The following is an 18,849-nucleotide window of genomic DNA, read 5'->3' as shown; positions in this document are numbered from 1 at the left end:
AGTAAGGCCATAGGGAATCCCGGTCCTACATTCAATCCTACATTCACGCCTACAAAAATAAGCTTGTACTTTAACCGGTGCATTGGGTTACCAGGGTCAGTCATCTATTACAATGAACGATACTTACCTTACCAGACGGGTTTTCTAATGTGACACCCATTTTTGTGTGTGTCAATCGGTCAGAGAAAGCTGGCGGTTAGTTCATATGATGACTTGATTACTCGGTTTTTTAAAAAACTTGGCAAGCTATAATGTACTCAAGCAAAAAACCCTATAAAATGTTCATACGCTGCATTCCAATTTTCATTATGTTTTAACACATTGGTTATAGTACACTACATATTATTAACTTTGAAAACAATGGATTCGTCAATTTTCAATGTGAGTACACTTTTCATTCTTTTATTTCCCAAAAGAAAAAATTAAAAAAAACGTTTTACTAGTAAATTGAAATTTCAGGGGGACTTAGCCCCCCTCCCCTCCAACAATAAAAAATCTTAGGACTATGATGAGTTTATTCGATAGCAACGGCAAAGCATGTTTTCTTCTACTATGTAAATAAAATATCTTCTCCACTGCTATGTTTACAAGTTTTAATTGTTTTAAAAAACAGTTCTTTATCATTCAGAAACAAGCTTTTTCCAAACATGTTGTATGTTTCCGGTTTGAATGAAAAGCTTGCGTGTTACAAAGAGAGTGACAGTTTGGGGAGTCAAATTTCACAGGATTTTGCTATAAACGGGCTTTGTCTAATTCCGATGTCGCGGCTATACTTACAAGCAGTTTCTCAACATTTATGGTGACAATCCACGTCTGAACGACTTTCTAGTGCTAAATGGTGAATGAGGCGCTGATTCCCCTTATCCCTCCCCCTAATGATTTCAATAATAATTTTTTTGGCGTTTCCTTGAAAAATATCATTTTTTTTTCAGTGAAAAAATAGTGCCTTCATGATTCTGAGTAATTCATTCCACCCCCTATCTTTTGAGGGGGTGGTAACACACGGTTGACATTGCGGAACTTTGATGTGGTTAAGTGAAGCTCTCATTCGATTGATGTGTCCTCATTTTCGTCATTGCCACTTTTTTACTAAGGATATTAAATGTTTCATTTGTTTTTACCGAGGATATTATATCTATTTTGTGCGTTTACTAAGGACAAAATTTTTTTATCGATATTATGTATCTCTTTAGCCCTATTTAAAGTGTTATGTTGTTTTTAAAAGGGGATTTCGCCTGTGTTTATCATATTTGCATATTTTTGTTGGGGAAACAAACTGAAAAGCCATCTTAAGAGCTATATTTGTGATTTTTTCACGGACAATTCCATTTTCTTAACCACGCTTTGACCTCCCTAAGTGCATTTATACTGCGAAATGTCCCTAAGCTAACACAGCAAATGATAGAACCCCTACTATATTTGTGTTCCGATGTTGCGGCTATACTTACAAGCAGTTTCTCAACATTTATGGTGACAATCCACGTCTGAACGACATTCTAGTGCTAAATGATGAATGAGGCACTGATTCCCCTATCCCTCCTTCTAATGATTTTAATAATAATTCTTTTGGGATTTCCTTGAAAAATATCATTTTTTTTTATTTTCAGTGAAAAAATAATGCCTTCATGAATGGGGCACACACAAAAGCCAAATGAATGACATTGCGACTTGACCTAGCTTTACTTCTCCGATGTGGTCTGTATTATACACATCTGGGGTTCGTTCAGTATCGCATGAATTATTAGCGGTATCAATGGTATATCATTTGCGTAAAGCTATCTCGATTTGCCAAAACTTTTATCGTTCGCATAAAACTAACTCAATTTGCAAAAATGGTATTCCATTTGCGTAACTCTGCTCTGAATGTGCTTAATGAGGATATAAATAATATAGAATGACATTGTGACTTGACCTAGCTTTACCTCTCCGATGTGGTCTGTATAATACACAAGTAACGTTTGAAAAGTATTGTCAATTTAAAATAGGATCTTACGTTCCCTTTGTCCCCCCCCCCATTTCTGAGGCGCAGGGGATGGTAGGAGAGGGGGAGGGGAGTCAATTTTGGAGATTTCTGATAAAAAGTACCATTCATTGCGCTCTGAGGTCTATATTGCCTCCTTTTAAATACATCAGCTTATCTATTCATTTGTGTTAGATAAAAATATGGACTATGGAAAATGAAAAAATAAGTATTTAAACAAAATTTACTATAGTAATAATTAAATAATAGAAGGCTAAACTCAGAATTGTTTGCATGAGGGTACAGTTAAAGAGGTCTCACTTGCACGAGGGTTCAGATGCATGGGGGTTCACTTGCTTAGGGTTCAGTTGCACGGGGATTCAGTTACAATGGAACCCACACAAAAACAATGGGGCACACATAAAAGCCAAATGAATGAAAGTGTGACTTGAACAAGCTTTACCTCTCCGATGTGATATTGCTAATAATTATCCGGAAAGGGGGGAATAAATGTAGTAGATTAGCTTAAAAAATACTGGGAGGACTTGAGTTCTGTGAGTAGGTGAGAAAAGGTACTTATTCAATACCTTCGTAAACATGATACCTCATTCTTTTATTCCTTCTTGTATCGTGACTGGAGAGCTAAACTGTAGCTTTGGTAACAATTTTTAAACAATCAAGAATGATAATGAAACTTGTGGTTGATGATTAAGACATGGATTTGTCTAATTCTCGTCAGAAAACCAAATCATATTCAAATATTTTCTTGGGGGGAAAATTTTAAGTTTTTGTATTAATTTGGATTTTAGCTCACATTTAACAAACTTAGTCGTAGTTAAGTGAAAGTGTTTTTCTGAACTTTCTGAGGGAGGAGGGGGTAACTATTTAGTTTACTTTTTTTCTGAACTTTCTGAGGGAGGAGGGCGGGGGTAACTATTTAGTTTAAGAAATTAGTTTACGAGTAGAAAAATGCTTCACGTATTTTAACGTGAAAACAACTTCAACCTTGCCCAGCCCCCCCGCGATCAGAAATTAAATTATAAAAAAGTTTCTTCAACTGAAAGTAAGGAGCAACATCAGAACTTAAAAACGGACAGAAAATAGATTTTTACGTGAAAACAACTTCAACAGTGCCCAACCCCCCCGCGATCAGAAATTAAATTATAAAAAAAAGTTTCTTCAAGTGAAAGTAAGGAGCAACATCAAAACTTAAAAACGGACAGAAAATAGATTTTTACGTGAAAACAACTTCAACCGTGCCCAACCCCCGCGATCGGAAATTAAATTATAAAAAAGTTTCTTCACCTCTTGAACACAAAATACTGAAATTTCATTCAACTTTCATGTAAGAAAATTATGAAGAATACAATTCTCTAGTTCAAATGTGAAACTTAAGTCCAGTTTTGGATACTCATAATGATGAGGATTGATGATTCTAATTCAATATTTTTTTTTCATAAAAACATACTTTTTTTTTAAACTTCGAAATTATTCAACTTTATTTTTTATTTTATTATTTTTTTTTGAATGTATCTTAAAATGACAAAATATGCTAACGGTTCTAACAATTGTACTCTATGATTTCTCAGAGACACGATGCGGTTTTCCCACTGGTACTCTATGGCCGGTTATCGACACTACCTAGTTTATTGCATGCATTAAATCAGTATTTTTTACGCAGTGGAACGATAAACACATAAGTCATACCTTAAAAAAAGTGAAGATGGAACATTTTAATAAAGCGTGTTCACATGACAATGTTATTGTAGCATTGAATGCCAACAAGGAGAAGTATTTAAACTATGAAACAAGTAGAAGTGGTAGCACTATTGGAAATGTATGTATGCATTGTCATGACAGTAAGGAATTAAATTTCTTTTGAATACCGAAAAGATTCCGTTTTACAAATGGTGGATATGCGAGATTGAGATCTCCGGAGATAATTGCACTCAAAGAGAATGCCAAAATAAAGATAATCGTTGATGATAGAGGACAACTCCTTGCTACTGTTGCAGGTAACACATTACCAACTGATACATCCAATCGTCATCTTTTAGGTTTTAGCATTCAACGGAAGGTCAATAAAAGAAAGGCCTACTCTTCTACGAATATCGTAAACCATATCTTGGCTACGTGTCGAAACTGTTACCTGTGAAAAAATAATGTAATAATAGACAGTGAAATTGCCAGAAAAATTAAAAGGGCATTGTCAGAAAATATCACTATGGAATATCAAGATGAATTGATGAAAAACAAAGTGCCAGCAAACGTTACTACCATTAATCAAACAGTCGATGAATCAAATAATAGCAAAGATGAAACGTATATTGAACCTGTCGGTGAAACACCAGTAAATATTGTGTATGACTCAAAATGGAATAATGATTATTCTACCGATTTCGAGTTAAGAGAAGATAATAGGTACAATATCAAGAGAGAACATGGTGAACTATTTTATGGAACAGATTCAAAATGTCCAAAGTTGATCATTGATATTAATAATGTATCATAATATATTTTTTTATTAATATTCTACATGGCGTTATTTCATTAAAAGTATATTATGCATTACATTTTTACGTTTTCATTATTTTTAGAGTAAGCTAGCATATCAAACGTTTAGAATGTCTATTAAAACATTGGAGATGTAAGAAAAGGATTTCGCATGCATCTATTGTCATACACATGGGATAACATTGTTCTATAAACGGTTCATAATAAAAAAATAGTTTGGGACAAGAAAAAAAAAAACTAAAATATCGGTGACACACCAGTAAATATTGTGTATGACTCAAAATGGAATAATGATTATTCTACCGATTACGAGTTAAGAGAAGACAATAGCTACAATATCAAGAAAGAACATGGTGAACTATTTTATGGAACAGATTCAAAATGTCCAAAGTAGATCATTGATATTAATAATGTATCATAACATATTTTTGTATTAATATTCTACATAGTGTTATTTCATTAAAAGTATATTATGCATTACATTGTTATGTCTTCATTATTTTTAGAGTAAGCTAGCATATCAAACGTTTAGAATGTCTATTAAAACATTGGAGATATAAGAAAAGGAATTCGCATACATATATTGTCAGACACATGGGATAATATTGTTCTATAAACGGTTCATAATAAAAAAATAGTTTGGAACAAGAAAAAAAAACCTAAAATAATGTCATGAAATCATTTTCAACCATCAGAGCAGGGGGCGTTGGGATTGAGTCATAGAGAAACAACGAATTTACTTTTTTTTTAAATGTGACTCAAAGACGTTTCGTTCTTTTCACTGACATGAAATTGATTACAAACTAACAAATCAGATGTTAAAATCCATTAGTTTGCTAAAAATTAAGCAAAGAAACGACTTTTAGATTACTTAGTTTTGTATGTTTTCTCTAAATCCAATTAAGCTGAGGAAATGCATTCAAAGTCAGGACTATAAGAAAAAATAGTTCTGGATATTTTTGTCAGTTTGTAGTTTATGCACTAATATCGATATCAGTAACGATTCTATTTGAACTTTCTCCAAGTTGATCAAATTTAACTCTAAACGGTTCATGATAAAAAATAGTTTGGGACAAGAAAAAAAAACTTAAAATAATGTCGTGAAGTCATTTTAAACACTCAGAGCAGGGGATTGTTGAGATTGAATCATAGAGAAACAACGAATTTACTTTAAAAAAAATGCGACTCAAAGACGTTTCGTTCTTTTCACTGGCTTGAAATTGCATACAAACGAGCCAATCAGATGTTACAATCCTTTGGTTTGCTCAAAATTCAACAAAGCAACGAGGGTTAGGCTACTTTATTTTGCATGTTATTTTTAAAGCCAATTAAGATGAAGAAATGTCTTCAAAGTCAAGGCTATAAGAAAAAAAGGTTCTGGATATTTTTCTCAGTTTGTAGTTTATGCACTAATATCGATATCAGTAACGATTCTATTTGAACTTTCTCCAAGTTGATCAAATTTATCTCTAAACGGTTCATGATAAAAAAAATCTGGAAATTAAAAGTTCTAGTGCCATTTTTAAGTGACCAAAAAGATTGGATGGTAACTACGCCGCCTCTCATGCCTCTTTTTTCCGTAATCGTGCAGACAAAATTTGACACGACACACAAACAGAGTCATAGTGAGAGGAGATATCCAAAAAGTTGGGTTGATCTAGGTTCACTTAGAGTGGCGCGCCACTCTAAGTGAACCTAGATCAACCCAACTTTTTGGATATCTCTCTCACTAAGACTCTGTTTGTGTGTCGTGTCAAATTTTGTCTGCACGATTACGGAAAAAAGAGGCGTGAGAGGTGGCGTAGAGAGGTTGAGAGGTTTGAGAGGCGTGAGAGGTTACCATCCAATCTTTTTGGTCACTTACAAATGGCACTAGAACTTTTAATTTCCAGATTGTTTTATCATGAACCGTTTAGAGATAAATTTGATCAACTTGGAGAAAGTTCAAATAGAATCGTTACTGATATCGATATTAGTGCATAAACTACAAACTGACAAAAATATCCAGAACTTTTTTTTTCTTATAGCCTTGACTTTGAAGACATTTCTTCACATTAATCGGCTTTAGAAATAACATGCAAAATAAAGTAGCCTAACCCTCGTTGCTTTGTTGAATTTTGAGCAAACCAAAGGATTGTAACATCTGATTGGCTCGTTTGTATGCAATTTCAAGCCAGTGAAAAGAACAAAACGTCTTTGAGTCGCATTTTTTTTTAAAGTAAATTCATTGTTTCTCTATGATTCAATCTCAACAATCCCCTGCTCTGAGTGTTGAAAATGATTTCACGACATTATTTTAGGTTTTTTTTTCTTGTCCCAAACTATTTTTTATCATGAACCGTTTAGAGTTAAATTTGATCAACTTGGAGAAAGTTCAAATAGAATCGTTACTGATATCGATATTAGTGCATAAACTACAAACTGTCAAAAATATCCAGAACTTTTTTTTTCTTATAGCCTTGACTTTGAAGACATTTCTTCATCTTAATCGGCTTTAGAAATAACATGCAAAATAAAGTAGCCTAACCCACGTTGCTTTGTTGAATTTTGAGCAAACAAAAGGATTGTAACATCTGATTGGCTCGTTTGTATGCAATTTCAAGCCAGTGAAAAGAACGAAACGTCTTTGAGTCACATAAAAAAAAAAGTAAATTCGTTGTTTCTCTATGATTCAATCCCAACACCCCCCTGCTCTGAGTGTTGAAAATGATTTCACGACATTATTTTAGGTTTGTTTTTTCTTGTCCCAAACTATTTTTTTATTATGAACCGTTTACAGAACAATGTTTTCCCATGTTTCTGACAATAGATGTATGCAAATTCCTTTTCTTACATCTCCAATGTTTTAATAGACATTCTAAACGTTTGATATGCTAGCTTACTCTAAAAATAATGAAAACATAACAATGTATTGTATAATATACTTTTAATGAAATAACGCTATGTAGAATATTAATACAAAAATATGTTATGATACATTATTAATATCAATGATCAACTTTGGACATTTTGAATCTGTTCCATAAAATACTTCACCATGTTTTTTCTTGATATTGTAGCTATTGTCTTCTCTTAACTCGTAATCGGTAGAATAATCATTATTCCATTTTGAGTCATACACAATATTTACTGGTGTGTCACCGATATTTTAGTTTTTTTTTTCTTGTCCCAAACTATTTTTTTATTATGAACCGTTTATAGAACAATGTTATCCCATGTGTCTGACAATAGATGTATGCGAATTCCTTTTCTTACATCTCCAATGTTTTAATAGACATTCTAAACGTTTGATATGCTAGCTTACTCTAAAAATAATGAAAGCGTAACAATGTAATGCATAATATACTTTTAATGAAATAACGCTATGTAGAATATTAATACAAAAATATATTATGATACATTATTAATATCATTGATCAACTTTGGACATTTTGAATCTGTTCCATAAAATAGTTCAACGTGTTCTCTCTTGATATTGTAGCTATTGTCTTCTCTTAACTCATAATCGGCAGAATAATCATTATTCCATTTTGAGACATACACAATATTTACTGGTGTGTCACCGACAGGTTCAGTATACATTTCATCTTTGCTATTATTTGATTCATCGACTGTTTGATTAATGGTAGTAACGTTTGCTGGCACTTTGTTTTTCATCAATTCATCTTGATATTCCATAGTGATATTTTCAGACAATGCCCTTTTAATTTTTCTGGCAATTTCACTGTCTATTATTACATTATTTTTACACAGGTAACAGTTTCGACACGTAGCCAAGATATGGTTTACGATATTCGTAGAAGAGTAGGCCTTTCTTTTATTGACCTTCCGTTGAATGCTAATACCTAAAAGATGACGATTGGATAAATTAGTTGGTAGTGTCTTACCTGCAAGATTATCAAGTAGTTGTCCTCTGTCATCAACGATTATTCCCATGTTGGTATTCCATTTGAGTGCATTTATCTCCGGATATTTTGGTTTCCAAATCCACCGTTTGTACAACGTTATTTTCTCAGTATTTCAAATAAATTAAATTCCTTACTATCATGACAATACATGCATACATTTCCAATAGTGCTACAACTTGTACTTGTTTTATAGTTTAAATACTTCTCCTTGTTGGCATTCAATGCTACAATAACATTGTCATGTGAACACAGTTTATTAAAATGCTCCATCTTCACTTTTTTTTAAGATATGACTTATGTGTTTATCGTTCCAATGTGTAAAAAATACTGATTTAATGCATGCAATAAACTAGGTAGTGTCGATAACCGGCCATAGAGTACCAGTGGGAAAACCGCATCGTGTCTCTGAGAAATCATAGAGTACAATTGTTAGAACCGTAAGCATATTTTGTCATTTTGAGATATATACAAAAAAAAAATAAAAAAAGAAAAAAAAGTTGGATAATTTCGAAGTTTAAAAAAAAAGTATATTTTAATGAAAAAAAAAATATTGAAGTAGAATCATCAGTCCTCATCATTATGAGTATCCAAAACCGGACTTAAGTTCCACATTTGAACTATAGAATTGTGTTTTCCATAATTTTCTTACATGAAAGTTGAATGAAATTTTGGTATTGTGTATTCAAGAGTTGAATAAATGTTTTTATAGTTTAATTTCCGATTGCAGGGGGTTGGGTACGGTTGAAGTTGTTTTCACGTAAAAATCTATTTTCTGTCCGTTTTTAAGTTTTGATGTTGCTCCTTACTTTCACTTGAAGAAACTTTTTTTTTATAATTTAATTTCTGATCGCGGGGGGGTTGGGCACTGTTGAAGTTGTTTTCACGTAAAAATCTATTTACTGTCCGTTTTTAAGTTTTGATTTTGCTCCTTACTTTCAGTTGAAGAAATGTTTTTATAATTTAATTTCTGATCGCGGGGGGGCTGGGCACGGTTGAAGTTGTTTTCACGTAAAAATACGTGAAGCATTTTTCTACTCGTAAACTAATTTCTTAAACTAAATAGTTACCCCCGCCCTCCTCCCTCAGAAAGTTCAGAAAAAAAAGTAAACTAAATAGTTACCCCCTCCTCCCTCAGAAAGTTCAGAAAAACACTTTCACTTAACTACGACTAAGTTTGTTAAATGTGAGCTAAAATCCAAATTAATACAAAAACTTAAAATTTTCCCCCCAAGAAAATATTTGAATATGATTTGGTTTTCTGACGAGAATTAGACAAATCCATGTCTTAATCATCAACCACAAGTTTCATTATCATTCTTGATTGTATAAAAATTGTTACCAAAGCTACAGTTTAGCTCTCCAGTCACGAGACAAGAAGGAATAAAAGAATGAGGTATAATGTTTAGCAGGATATTGAATAAGTACCTTTTTTCACCCTACCCACAAAACTCAAGCCCTCCTCGCATTTTTTTAAACTAAATTACTACCTCTATTCCCCCCTCCCCAGATGATTATTATACAGACCACATCAGAGAGGTAGAGCTAGATCAAGTCGCAATGTCATTCATTTGGCTTTTATGTGTGCCCCATTGTTTTTGTGCGGGTTCCATTGTAACTGAATCCCCGTGCAACTGAACCCTAAGCAAGTGAACCCCCATGCATCTGAACCCTCGTGCAAGTGAGACCTCTTTAACTGTACCCTCATGCAAACAATTCTGAGAGTAGCCTACAATTCTTTAATTAGCAGCATCGTAAATTTTGTTTAAATACTTATTTTTTCATTGTCCAGATTCAAGATTTTTATTTAACACAAATGAATAGATAAGCTGAAGTATTTAAAACGAGCCAATATAGAGCTACGATCGGAATGAATGGTACTTGTTATCAGAAATCTCCAAAATTGACTCCCCCTCCCCCTCTCCTACCATCCCCTGCCCCTCAGAAATGGGGGGGGACGAAGGGAACGTAAGATCCTATTTTAAATTGACAATACTTTTCAAACGTTACTTGTGTATTATACAGACCACATCGGAGAGGTAAAGCTAGGTCAAATCACAATGTCATTCTATATTATTTATATCCTCATTAAGAACATTCAGAGCAGAGTTACGCAAATGGAATACCATTTTTGCAAATTGAGTTAGTTTTATGCGAACGATAAAAGTTTTGGCAAATCGAGATAGCTTTACGCAAATGAAATACCATTGATACCACTAATAATACATGCGATACTGAACGAACCCCAGATGTGTATTATACAGACCACATCGGAGAGGTAAAGCTAGGTCAAGTCGCAATGTCATTCATTTGGCTTTTGTGTGTGCCCCATTCATGAAGGCACTATTTTTTCACTGACAATAAAAAAAAATGATATTTTTCGAGGAAATCCCAAAAGAATTATTATTAAAATCATTAGGGGGATGGATAGGGGAATCAACGCCTCATTCATCATTTAGCACTAGAAACTCGTTTAGACGTGGATTGTCACTACAAATGTTGAAAAATTGCTTGTAAGTATAGCCGCGACATCGGAACACAAATATAGTAGGGGTTCTATCATTGGCATTGCTAGCATAGAGACATTTACAAGCATAATTAAACTTAGGATGGTCAAGGCTTGGCTAAAAAATTGGAAGTGTCAATGAAAAAGTCAAATATAGCTCTTAATATGGCTTTTCAGTGTGTTTCCCCAACAAAAATATGCAAATATGATAAAAACAGGCCAAATTCCCTTGTATAAACAACATAAAACTTTAAACAGGGCTTAAGAGAACCTTAATATTGATAAAAAATTTTGTCCTTAGTAAACACATATACGAGATTTAATGTCCTCAGTAAAAGCCTGTACGAGATTTAATTTCCTTAGTAAATAAGTGACAATAACGAAAATGAGGGCACATCAACGGACTGAGAGCTTCGATTAACCACCATCAAAGTGTCAAAATGTCACCCGTGTGTTACCACCCCCTCAAAAAATAGGGGGTGGAATGAGTTACTCAGAATCATGAAGGCACTATTTTTTCACTGAAAATAAAAAAAAAATTATATTTTTCAAGGAAATCCCAAAAGAATTACTATTGAAATCATTAGGGGGAGGGATAGGGGAATCAATGCCTCATTCACCATTTAGCACTAGAAAATCGTTCAGACGCGGATTGTCACCATAAATGTTGAGAAACTGCTTGTAAGTATAGCCGCGACATTGGAATTAGACAAAACCCGTTTATAGCAAGAGCCTGTGAAATTGGACTCCCAAAACTGTCACTCTCTTTGTAACACGCAAGCTTTTCATTCAAACCAGAAAAATACAACATGTTTGGAAAAAGCTTGTTTTTGAATTATAAAGAACTGTTTTTCAAAACAATTAAAACTTGTAAACATATCAGTGGAGGAGAGATTTTATTTACATAATAGAAAAAAGTGTGCTTTGCTGTTTCTATCGAATATACTCATCATATTCTTAAGATTTTGTATTGTTGGAGGGGAGGGGGGGCTAAGTCCCCCCTGAAATTTTAATTTACTAGTAAAACGTTTTTTTTTTAATTTTTTTTTTGGGAAATAAAAGAATGAAAAGTGTACTCACATTGAAAATTGACGAATCCATTGTTTTCAAAGCTAATAATATGTAATGTACTATAAACAATGTGTTAAAACATAATGAAAGTTGGAATGCAGCGTATGAACATTTTATAGGGTTTTTTGCTTGAGCACATTATACCTTGCCAAGTTTTTTAAAAAACCGAGTAATCAAGTCATCATATGAACTAACCGCCAGCTTTCCCTGATTGATTGACACACAAAAAAATTTGTGTCACATTAGAAAACCCGTCTGGTAAGGTAAGTACCGTTCATAGTAATAGGTGACTGACCCTTATAACCCAATGCACCGGTTAAACTACAAGCTTATTCTTGTAGGCGTCAATGTAGGATTGAATGTAGGACCGGGATTCCCTATGGCCTAACTACTGATAATTCACTTTTAATCGTGTCTTTTAGTTAGCGTGAGGTATTGGAGCCAAAACAGCTGACCAGAAATCACGGCTAACAAGAATTGTTTTTGGTGTTTAATGTTTAATTGAGGCACATCATGAGATAAAGCTTTAGTGCAAAGATAAATTCAAAATATTAGGCAAAATGCAAAAAAAAAATCACAGAATTTCAAAATTTTATGGGTATTCAAGACTGAATTCAGCCCTTTGCTTCTTACCCACATGCCTGTAATCTCCCGATATTCTTATGTACAAAAGCTAAGAAAACTTTTTGTTTTCGTCTGTAGTTATCTAAATGGGCTTAAGGATTGCTGAACTAGGTGAGGGTAACACCATGAATTGCTTATAGGAGGACTATACAGTAACGGACTGTTTTTACTTCGGTTTATCAAAATTTTCTCCTGTTTTTGTAAACATCTTTAATCTGTAGCCTTTTGGTGATTCCTTAGCTCCCTGGCCTGGTCCTCATGTAATTTGCCATCCTTATTGTCTTTTAAAAATAGCCTTAAGGAAAATTTGCATTGCTCACTCTGCGTTATACTAGTGATGTTTGACTGCACTTTGGAGATAATCTAAAGATCTACTCCTATTTAGGTTTAAATTCGATTCCAAAAAAAAAAGAAAAAAAAAATGGGGAAAAGCGTATCAATTTCTAATGAGAGATTTCTGTGCATCAATGTAACCATTTTTCCTTTTTCATATGTGGATCATTCATGGTAGAATTAAAGGGCCATGTATGATTTTAGGATGAAAGACTTGGTGTTGCAACCAATTCTGGTCTTTCAGGAGAGCTGTCTGATCAAACAGGAGTTATGCCAGAGAAGTCTTTGAGAACATTCTTTAAAGTAGGTAAAGCCCCTTGCCCCTACCTCCTCAGGAAAGTTTAAATCGAAAATACATAGAATAGAAAAGCCAATTTTTGCCTGATGAGCTGTGCCCATGAGTTGCTCTTTCTTTAGAAACGTGTGCTCCCCATTCTGCTTTTTTGTTTGTCCAGCGATTTGACTTCTAATCAATAGATAACATTATTCTTTGTTTTTTTATTATCATTAACTCGACTAACATATGATGATTTTTACGTTGTTTGTTATGTATCTGATTTTTAACTAGAAAATGTGCACCCTGATTTTCGTGTGCTTTGTGGTGCTTTTTTCAGCAATTATGCTCCACTATGCATTTTTTCCCTTTTTTTTAAAGAGGTTATGTAGAATAGATTAATAGATCTAAAACCGAACTGGCAAGCCATGACAAAACAAAAGGGAAAAATCTTAAAATTAAGAACAAAGCAATGGATCTAGGGCCAGTAGAAGGAAAACAACAGACGAACTAAACGACAGATATTTTGTCTGTATAAAACTAGGCGTAAATCCTGGTTTTTCCTTAATTTTGAGATAGAATACAAATGAATTGTTATATTTAAAAGTGTCTTTTAAAGAAATTATATTCCTAGTTACTTTGTTCCAATTTGTACTACATAACATCAAAAAACAAATTAAAGTCAAATTTCACTCGAAAATTTGTTGTGTGTTGTTTCATACTATTGGTTCCCTAACATTTACTGTATGCAGAACTACTAAACACATACTATTTTTCGGTGCCATTCTATTGCTCTATGCACTGCTCTTCCGAAATATGATTTGTTGATCTTGTCGGTTTTTTGGAACCTAAGTGCATTCATTTTTGATTTTGGAAGAATCAGAATATATACCTTTCTCAGTCATGATGCACATATTTTCTTATTATTTTGATTAGCAGTTTCATCTGTTTTAAAATCACCAAAATAACGTTTTTAACTATCTATCAAACATAGCTCCTGCAAGTTCCCTCTTTGTGAGAGGTGGCAAATCAGCTAAATGTCAGAAATATCTTTCATTTCTAGTCCTTGGAATCAGTAAAATGAAAAAATGTCCGTAAAATAAAGTTTGACCAAAGAGGAACTCATCCCATCAATACTGATGAAGACAGAGGGCTTCCAAGGGTATCTAAGAGGAAGAAGGCACGAATGAAGAGCTTTTTGGCCCCTCCCCCTCACCATTAATCGTATCACTTAAAAAGAGTGCTAAAACGTCCGATTTCCAAGCGAGCTCCCTCCCACCCGAGTTTCTGCAAATGCCTATTCTGTACAAATTGATCGTTTATAAAAAAAATCATTCGAATAGCACATCAGTGGCTCTGAAATAAAAAACTCTCCTTAAACAAGGAAATCCACTAATTTGTAGAGATGTAAACACTGATGGAAAAATTGGGGTTGATGCATTGTGATAAATAACCTTGACCTCCAACTTGACCCAGCCAAGGTAATTGGTCACCTTACTATCTACAGAATAATAGCCTTTTTTTCTGACTACTTTGCCAAACAAGCAAAGGTAGGGTGGTAAATCCAGGAAGAATCTTTACCCCGACACTTTATGAGTAGGAGAGCCAACTGTTCCAATTTGACCAAAATGCTGTCTTCAAATAGCTATGCCAATATTCATAAGAGTATAAATCCCACTAAAACTCTATATAAATCAAAATAATTGTCTTTATTTGATGATTATACATCATCAGAACATAATTTGTACTTTACTGAAAACGCATTTTAAATGTTTTCACATTTTTTTACATTAATAAATGAAAAACTATCAAAACTTTAAGGAATAAATATCAATATACACATATTTACCTGACAATCCACGGTCATTTGTTTTTTGTTATTTTCCTTTTAGTTTCTCAGCCCTAGTAGGGCTTTAGTAGGGTTCTCAGCCCTACTCATGGTAATTTTTGCTCGTTTTGAGTTTGACTCGGTATTTATTGTAATTTCTGCTCGTTCTGGATTTCATTTATTTATTCATGGTGATTTGTGGTAATTTTACGCTTGAAAGATTATTTAATTTTATTTCTGCTAATTTTTGGCTTAATGGAACCCTTTAATTTTCTTTGAAATACTTGTTTGTGGCAAACATTTTTTAAATTAATAACTATAAAAGACAATGTTATTTTTCAGGTCAAAGTTGTCAAGATGCTGGTTGCTGTAGTCGTTGTTTTTGCTCTTTCGTGGTTACCTCTTTACATTGTTTTCTGCCTCGACAAATTTGCTACCTTGAGCAAAGAAGGGCAGGCAATTATCTTCATCGCAGCCCCCGTTGCACAATGGTTGGGTCTAAGCAACTCATGCGTCAACCCTATTCTGTATGCATTTTTCAACGAGAAATACCTAAAAGGGTTTCTTGCTATAATTCGAAGTGGTTCTTGCACATCAAGACTGCGAATTGAAGACTCCGTTCGATGTATGAATACTGAACGATCAACATTTCGTGAGGGGAGCTGTAATGAAAGCATTAAAAGAACGAGGAATGTCAGCTTTCAAGGAGAGGATAATGTGATGCTCTGAGTCTAATGTTAGAGCAATGACTATATAGACATGTAGAAAAACGTATATAAAAGAAAATAGAGCTCTACCCGGAAACTAAGCGTAAACAAGTTCAGTGCCCATAGCGTATTAGGGGGTGCTAACATTTCGGCGAACCCTCACAAGGATTTAACGTCATAATATCGAACCGTCAGAACCTCGAACTGTCATAACATCTAAAAAAAATTTTTAAGTTTATATAATAGTAATAAGTATATAATAGTTTAGAAACAAATTTCGGCTATATATTTGCACATCAGGGGGTGGGGGTAAAGCATAGAATATATTAAATACGTAACCTAACTAACCTAGGTACCTTTTCCCCCCTAAACCCCAAAAAACTAGAGTTTTAAATTTTTCGATGTTATGACGGTTCGAGGCTCTGACGGATTTTTTTTCGATGTTATGACGGATTTTATTCTGCTCCTGACGCTGACGGTTCAATGTTATGACGCCTTCCTGCATATTAGTCCAGAAGTCCCTCCATTTCATATTCATCACCAACAATTGCTTGATATTAAAGCAAAATTTTACGTTTAACTGCAAACAAGGATGAGAAAAGTGGGTTTACAAAAAAACATCGAATTTTCTTGCTTTGGACTTAAACTTCTATTTGGTCAGGCTAATTAATCATAATAGTCTTGAAACCAGTTGTAATAGTGAGAGTAGAGGAGGGGATCAATATTTACAAGGCAGAAAATTGAAATATGTTAAAATACACAAAGATGGTAAAGATTGTATTTCTGCAAACAACTGCTACAATAAAGGCATTTTTCATAAATAATTCTTCTTACCCTCTGTACATATAATAGAAGATAGGCACCTTCGTATTGTATTATAGCCTATAATTGATATTCATAGAGGTTTTTTTTTGTTTTCCACCCTTTACATGAAGTGAGATAAATTAAAAATTCGAATTTTCCAGGAGATTGTTTATTTTATGCTTTTCAAGTGGATAGTGACAACATATATTGAGATCAAAGAAGCTTTAATGCTACTTTCCGTAACTTAACGAGAATAAAGGTCAAATGAGCAGAAAAAAAAGGAAAAGTTTTGCACCTTTTAGTAGCCCTTTCGAGTATTCACGGTTTTGAGAAATCACATGTGTATCCTCATCTCAACCTTTTTAATCGCAGCAATAGGAGCCAGTAGACTTCATCAATCAATCCATACATAAAACCAATTGTCTGTGTGCTCCGTATGATAAAAAACAGCGCAACTATTCAAGCTACAAATGTAAAATTTCTATAAAATTGTTTTAGAACTGTGAGCATTGTTGTTAACTATGAAAGTTCTCAAAGGAATTCATTTAAAATAAAAGGAAAACGAGACTTTTAATGGCATTATGATGTTCTTAGTAATCTTAGAAATTCTGGTAATAGCTGTAAACAATACAATCAAGGGAAAACTTCCCTAAAAATGACACCACTAGAAAGCTTTACTTGGAATGACAGCAGGTTTTGCTAAGAACCCAAGCTACCCATCGTAGAGAGCAAAGTGAGGTGAAAGATAAAACATATTTCTGCCATGTTAGAATGTCTGAGTCTTCTTCCGTGATGCGAGAGCCATTTGTAAAGCTAAAGCCCTTAGTTGTCAGCCATAGTAAGTGAAGCAAATGGAGGATGGGGAAATACCATAAAGTTGACTCTTTACTAGACAGACAGACAGTGACACTGGCTCTTTGGCTATATCAGCATAAAAATATAACCCATAAAAGAACATAGCTTAATTCATAGTTTTAGTCATTTTTTCTCTTATCGCATGGATAAGGCGCTGCTATACTCATAACTATCTACAGGTAGGTTTAAAAAAATGTTCGAAATGTGCTTTACAACCTGTTTCACTTATGATTAAGTTTTTGCCTGCTTATCCCATTGCTGTGTAGATATTTATAGTAAGTAACATAATTTCCTTTGGGCATCCATTATTTTTGGCTTTTTAGAATGATTTCGTTTGTTAATCCTTTTGAATTTATATTTTTCTTCCTATTATCGGAAATATTTTGAGTCATTTGTTAATAACTGAGTGTGATATTAAAATAGTCTGGTATTGTTTCTTACGAATTTTGGCGAGAAAAAAAATCAAAAGTTCCACAGTATCATTGAACATGGGTATTCGTTTTTAAAAGAAAAATACACATCTATATTACAAATATGTTCTTCTTGAGGTCACTGTTATTATATTTTCTATGATTAATACTCATTGTCAGTTTTATGTTTTATTCTGCATTATAACAATAAAATCAAATTATGATACTTTACTTTTTATGTTTATTTAAGGAGGCCGGCCATTTCGTCACGCATTTTACTAGTCCAATGAAATGAGCATTTGTCTTATAGATATCCACGGATGTTAGGAATACCATTTCTTAGATTGGCCGTCCAAAACCGAAGAAACCGTAGCGAAAACAAACTTTAAGTTAGAAACACTGATAGATGTTATAATCTGATAGATATGAAACAATACTATTTTAAGCGACCTCCCTCTGTTCCCAGCATCTCGTTTTTAAGTTGGGGGAGGGTGATCCTGAATATGCATCCCTCCGTACATGCAGGAGAAAAACCAAGCTACAAAAGAAGTGGGAGAGACAAAGAACACTGGGAAGAGCAGTAGTTTTTGATTGTTAATTACAGGTAATATAATTACAGGCCATTGATTGTCCAATTTCAAGAAAGGTGTAATTCCTCGTTTTCTTTGGGGAAGAAGAACATGAAAAACAAAGAAAAATCTTTCCCTGTGCATAGCTTCTGTGAAAAAAGGCCTGTTTCATACGTAGCATCGCTTCCCCCCCCAAAAAAAAATTTACAAGAGATACGGATCTCTTCCCGAATGGAACCCCTCCCCCCCCCACCAAAAAAAGATATGCAACCCCTCCCGAATGGAATCCTGGCTATGATATTAACGATGCACCAAGTAATCAACAGCTGTTGATTAAGTAAAGAGCTTCATTAAACCAAAAACAAGTAGAAATAAAGTCAAATAATCTTCCAAATGTAAAACTACTGTAAATCACCATCAATAAATAAATGAAACCCAGAACGAACAGAAATTACAATAAATAACCGATTCAAACTCAAAACGAGCAGA

General features: G+C 33.8%; 1 protein-coding gene across 3 annotated transcripts in view; it reads left to right on the top strand.

Annotated features, from left to right (window-relative positions):
• The window catches only part of LOC148951954 (neuropeptide SIFamide receptor-like), a 122,579-nt gene extending 104,568 nt beyond the window's left edge, over nt 1–18,011 (top strand). Inside the window, exons 4-5 of one of the 3 annotated variants that reach the window (XM_089089441.1) lie at nt 13,158–13,216; nt 15,358–18,011. In XM_089089441.1, coding sequence (XP_088945567.1) covers nt 13,158–13,216; nt 15,358–15,744 — 446 coding nt within the window. In that variant the 3' untranslated portion in view covers nt 15,745–18,011. Of the gene's footprint in view, nt 1–13,117; nt 13,217–15,357 lie in introns of all 3 variants that reach the window. The other 2 variants (XM_089089439.1, XM_089089440.1) reach the window with 2 other exon arrangements.
• The last annotated feature ends 838 nt before the right edge of the window (nt 18,012–18,849 follow it).

This window comes from Artemia sp. Qi Xiang Cuo, chromosome 5 (genome assembly GCF_049724085.1).
Source record: "Artemia sp. Qi Xiang Cuo chromosome 5, ASM4972408v1, whole genome shotgun sequence".
Taxonomy (NCBI): Eukaryota; Metazoa; Arthropoda; class Branchiopoda; order Anostraca; family Artemiidae; genus Artemia; species Artemia sp. Qi Xiang Cuo.
This window is presented reverse-complemented; position numbering and strand designations above follow the sequence as displayed.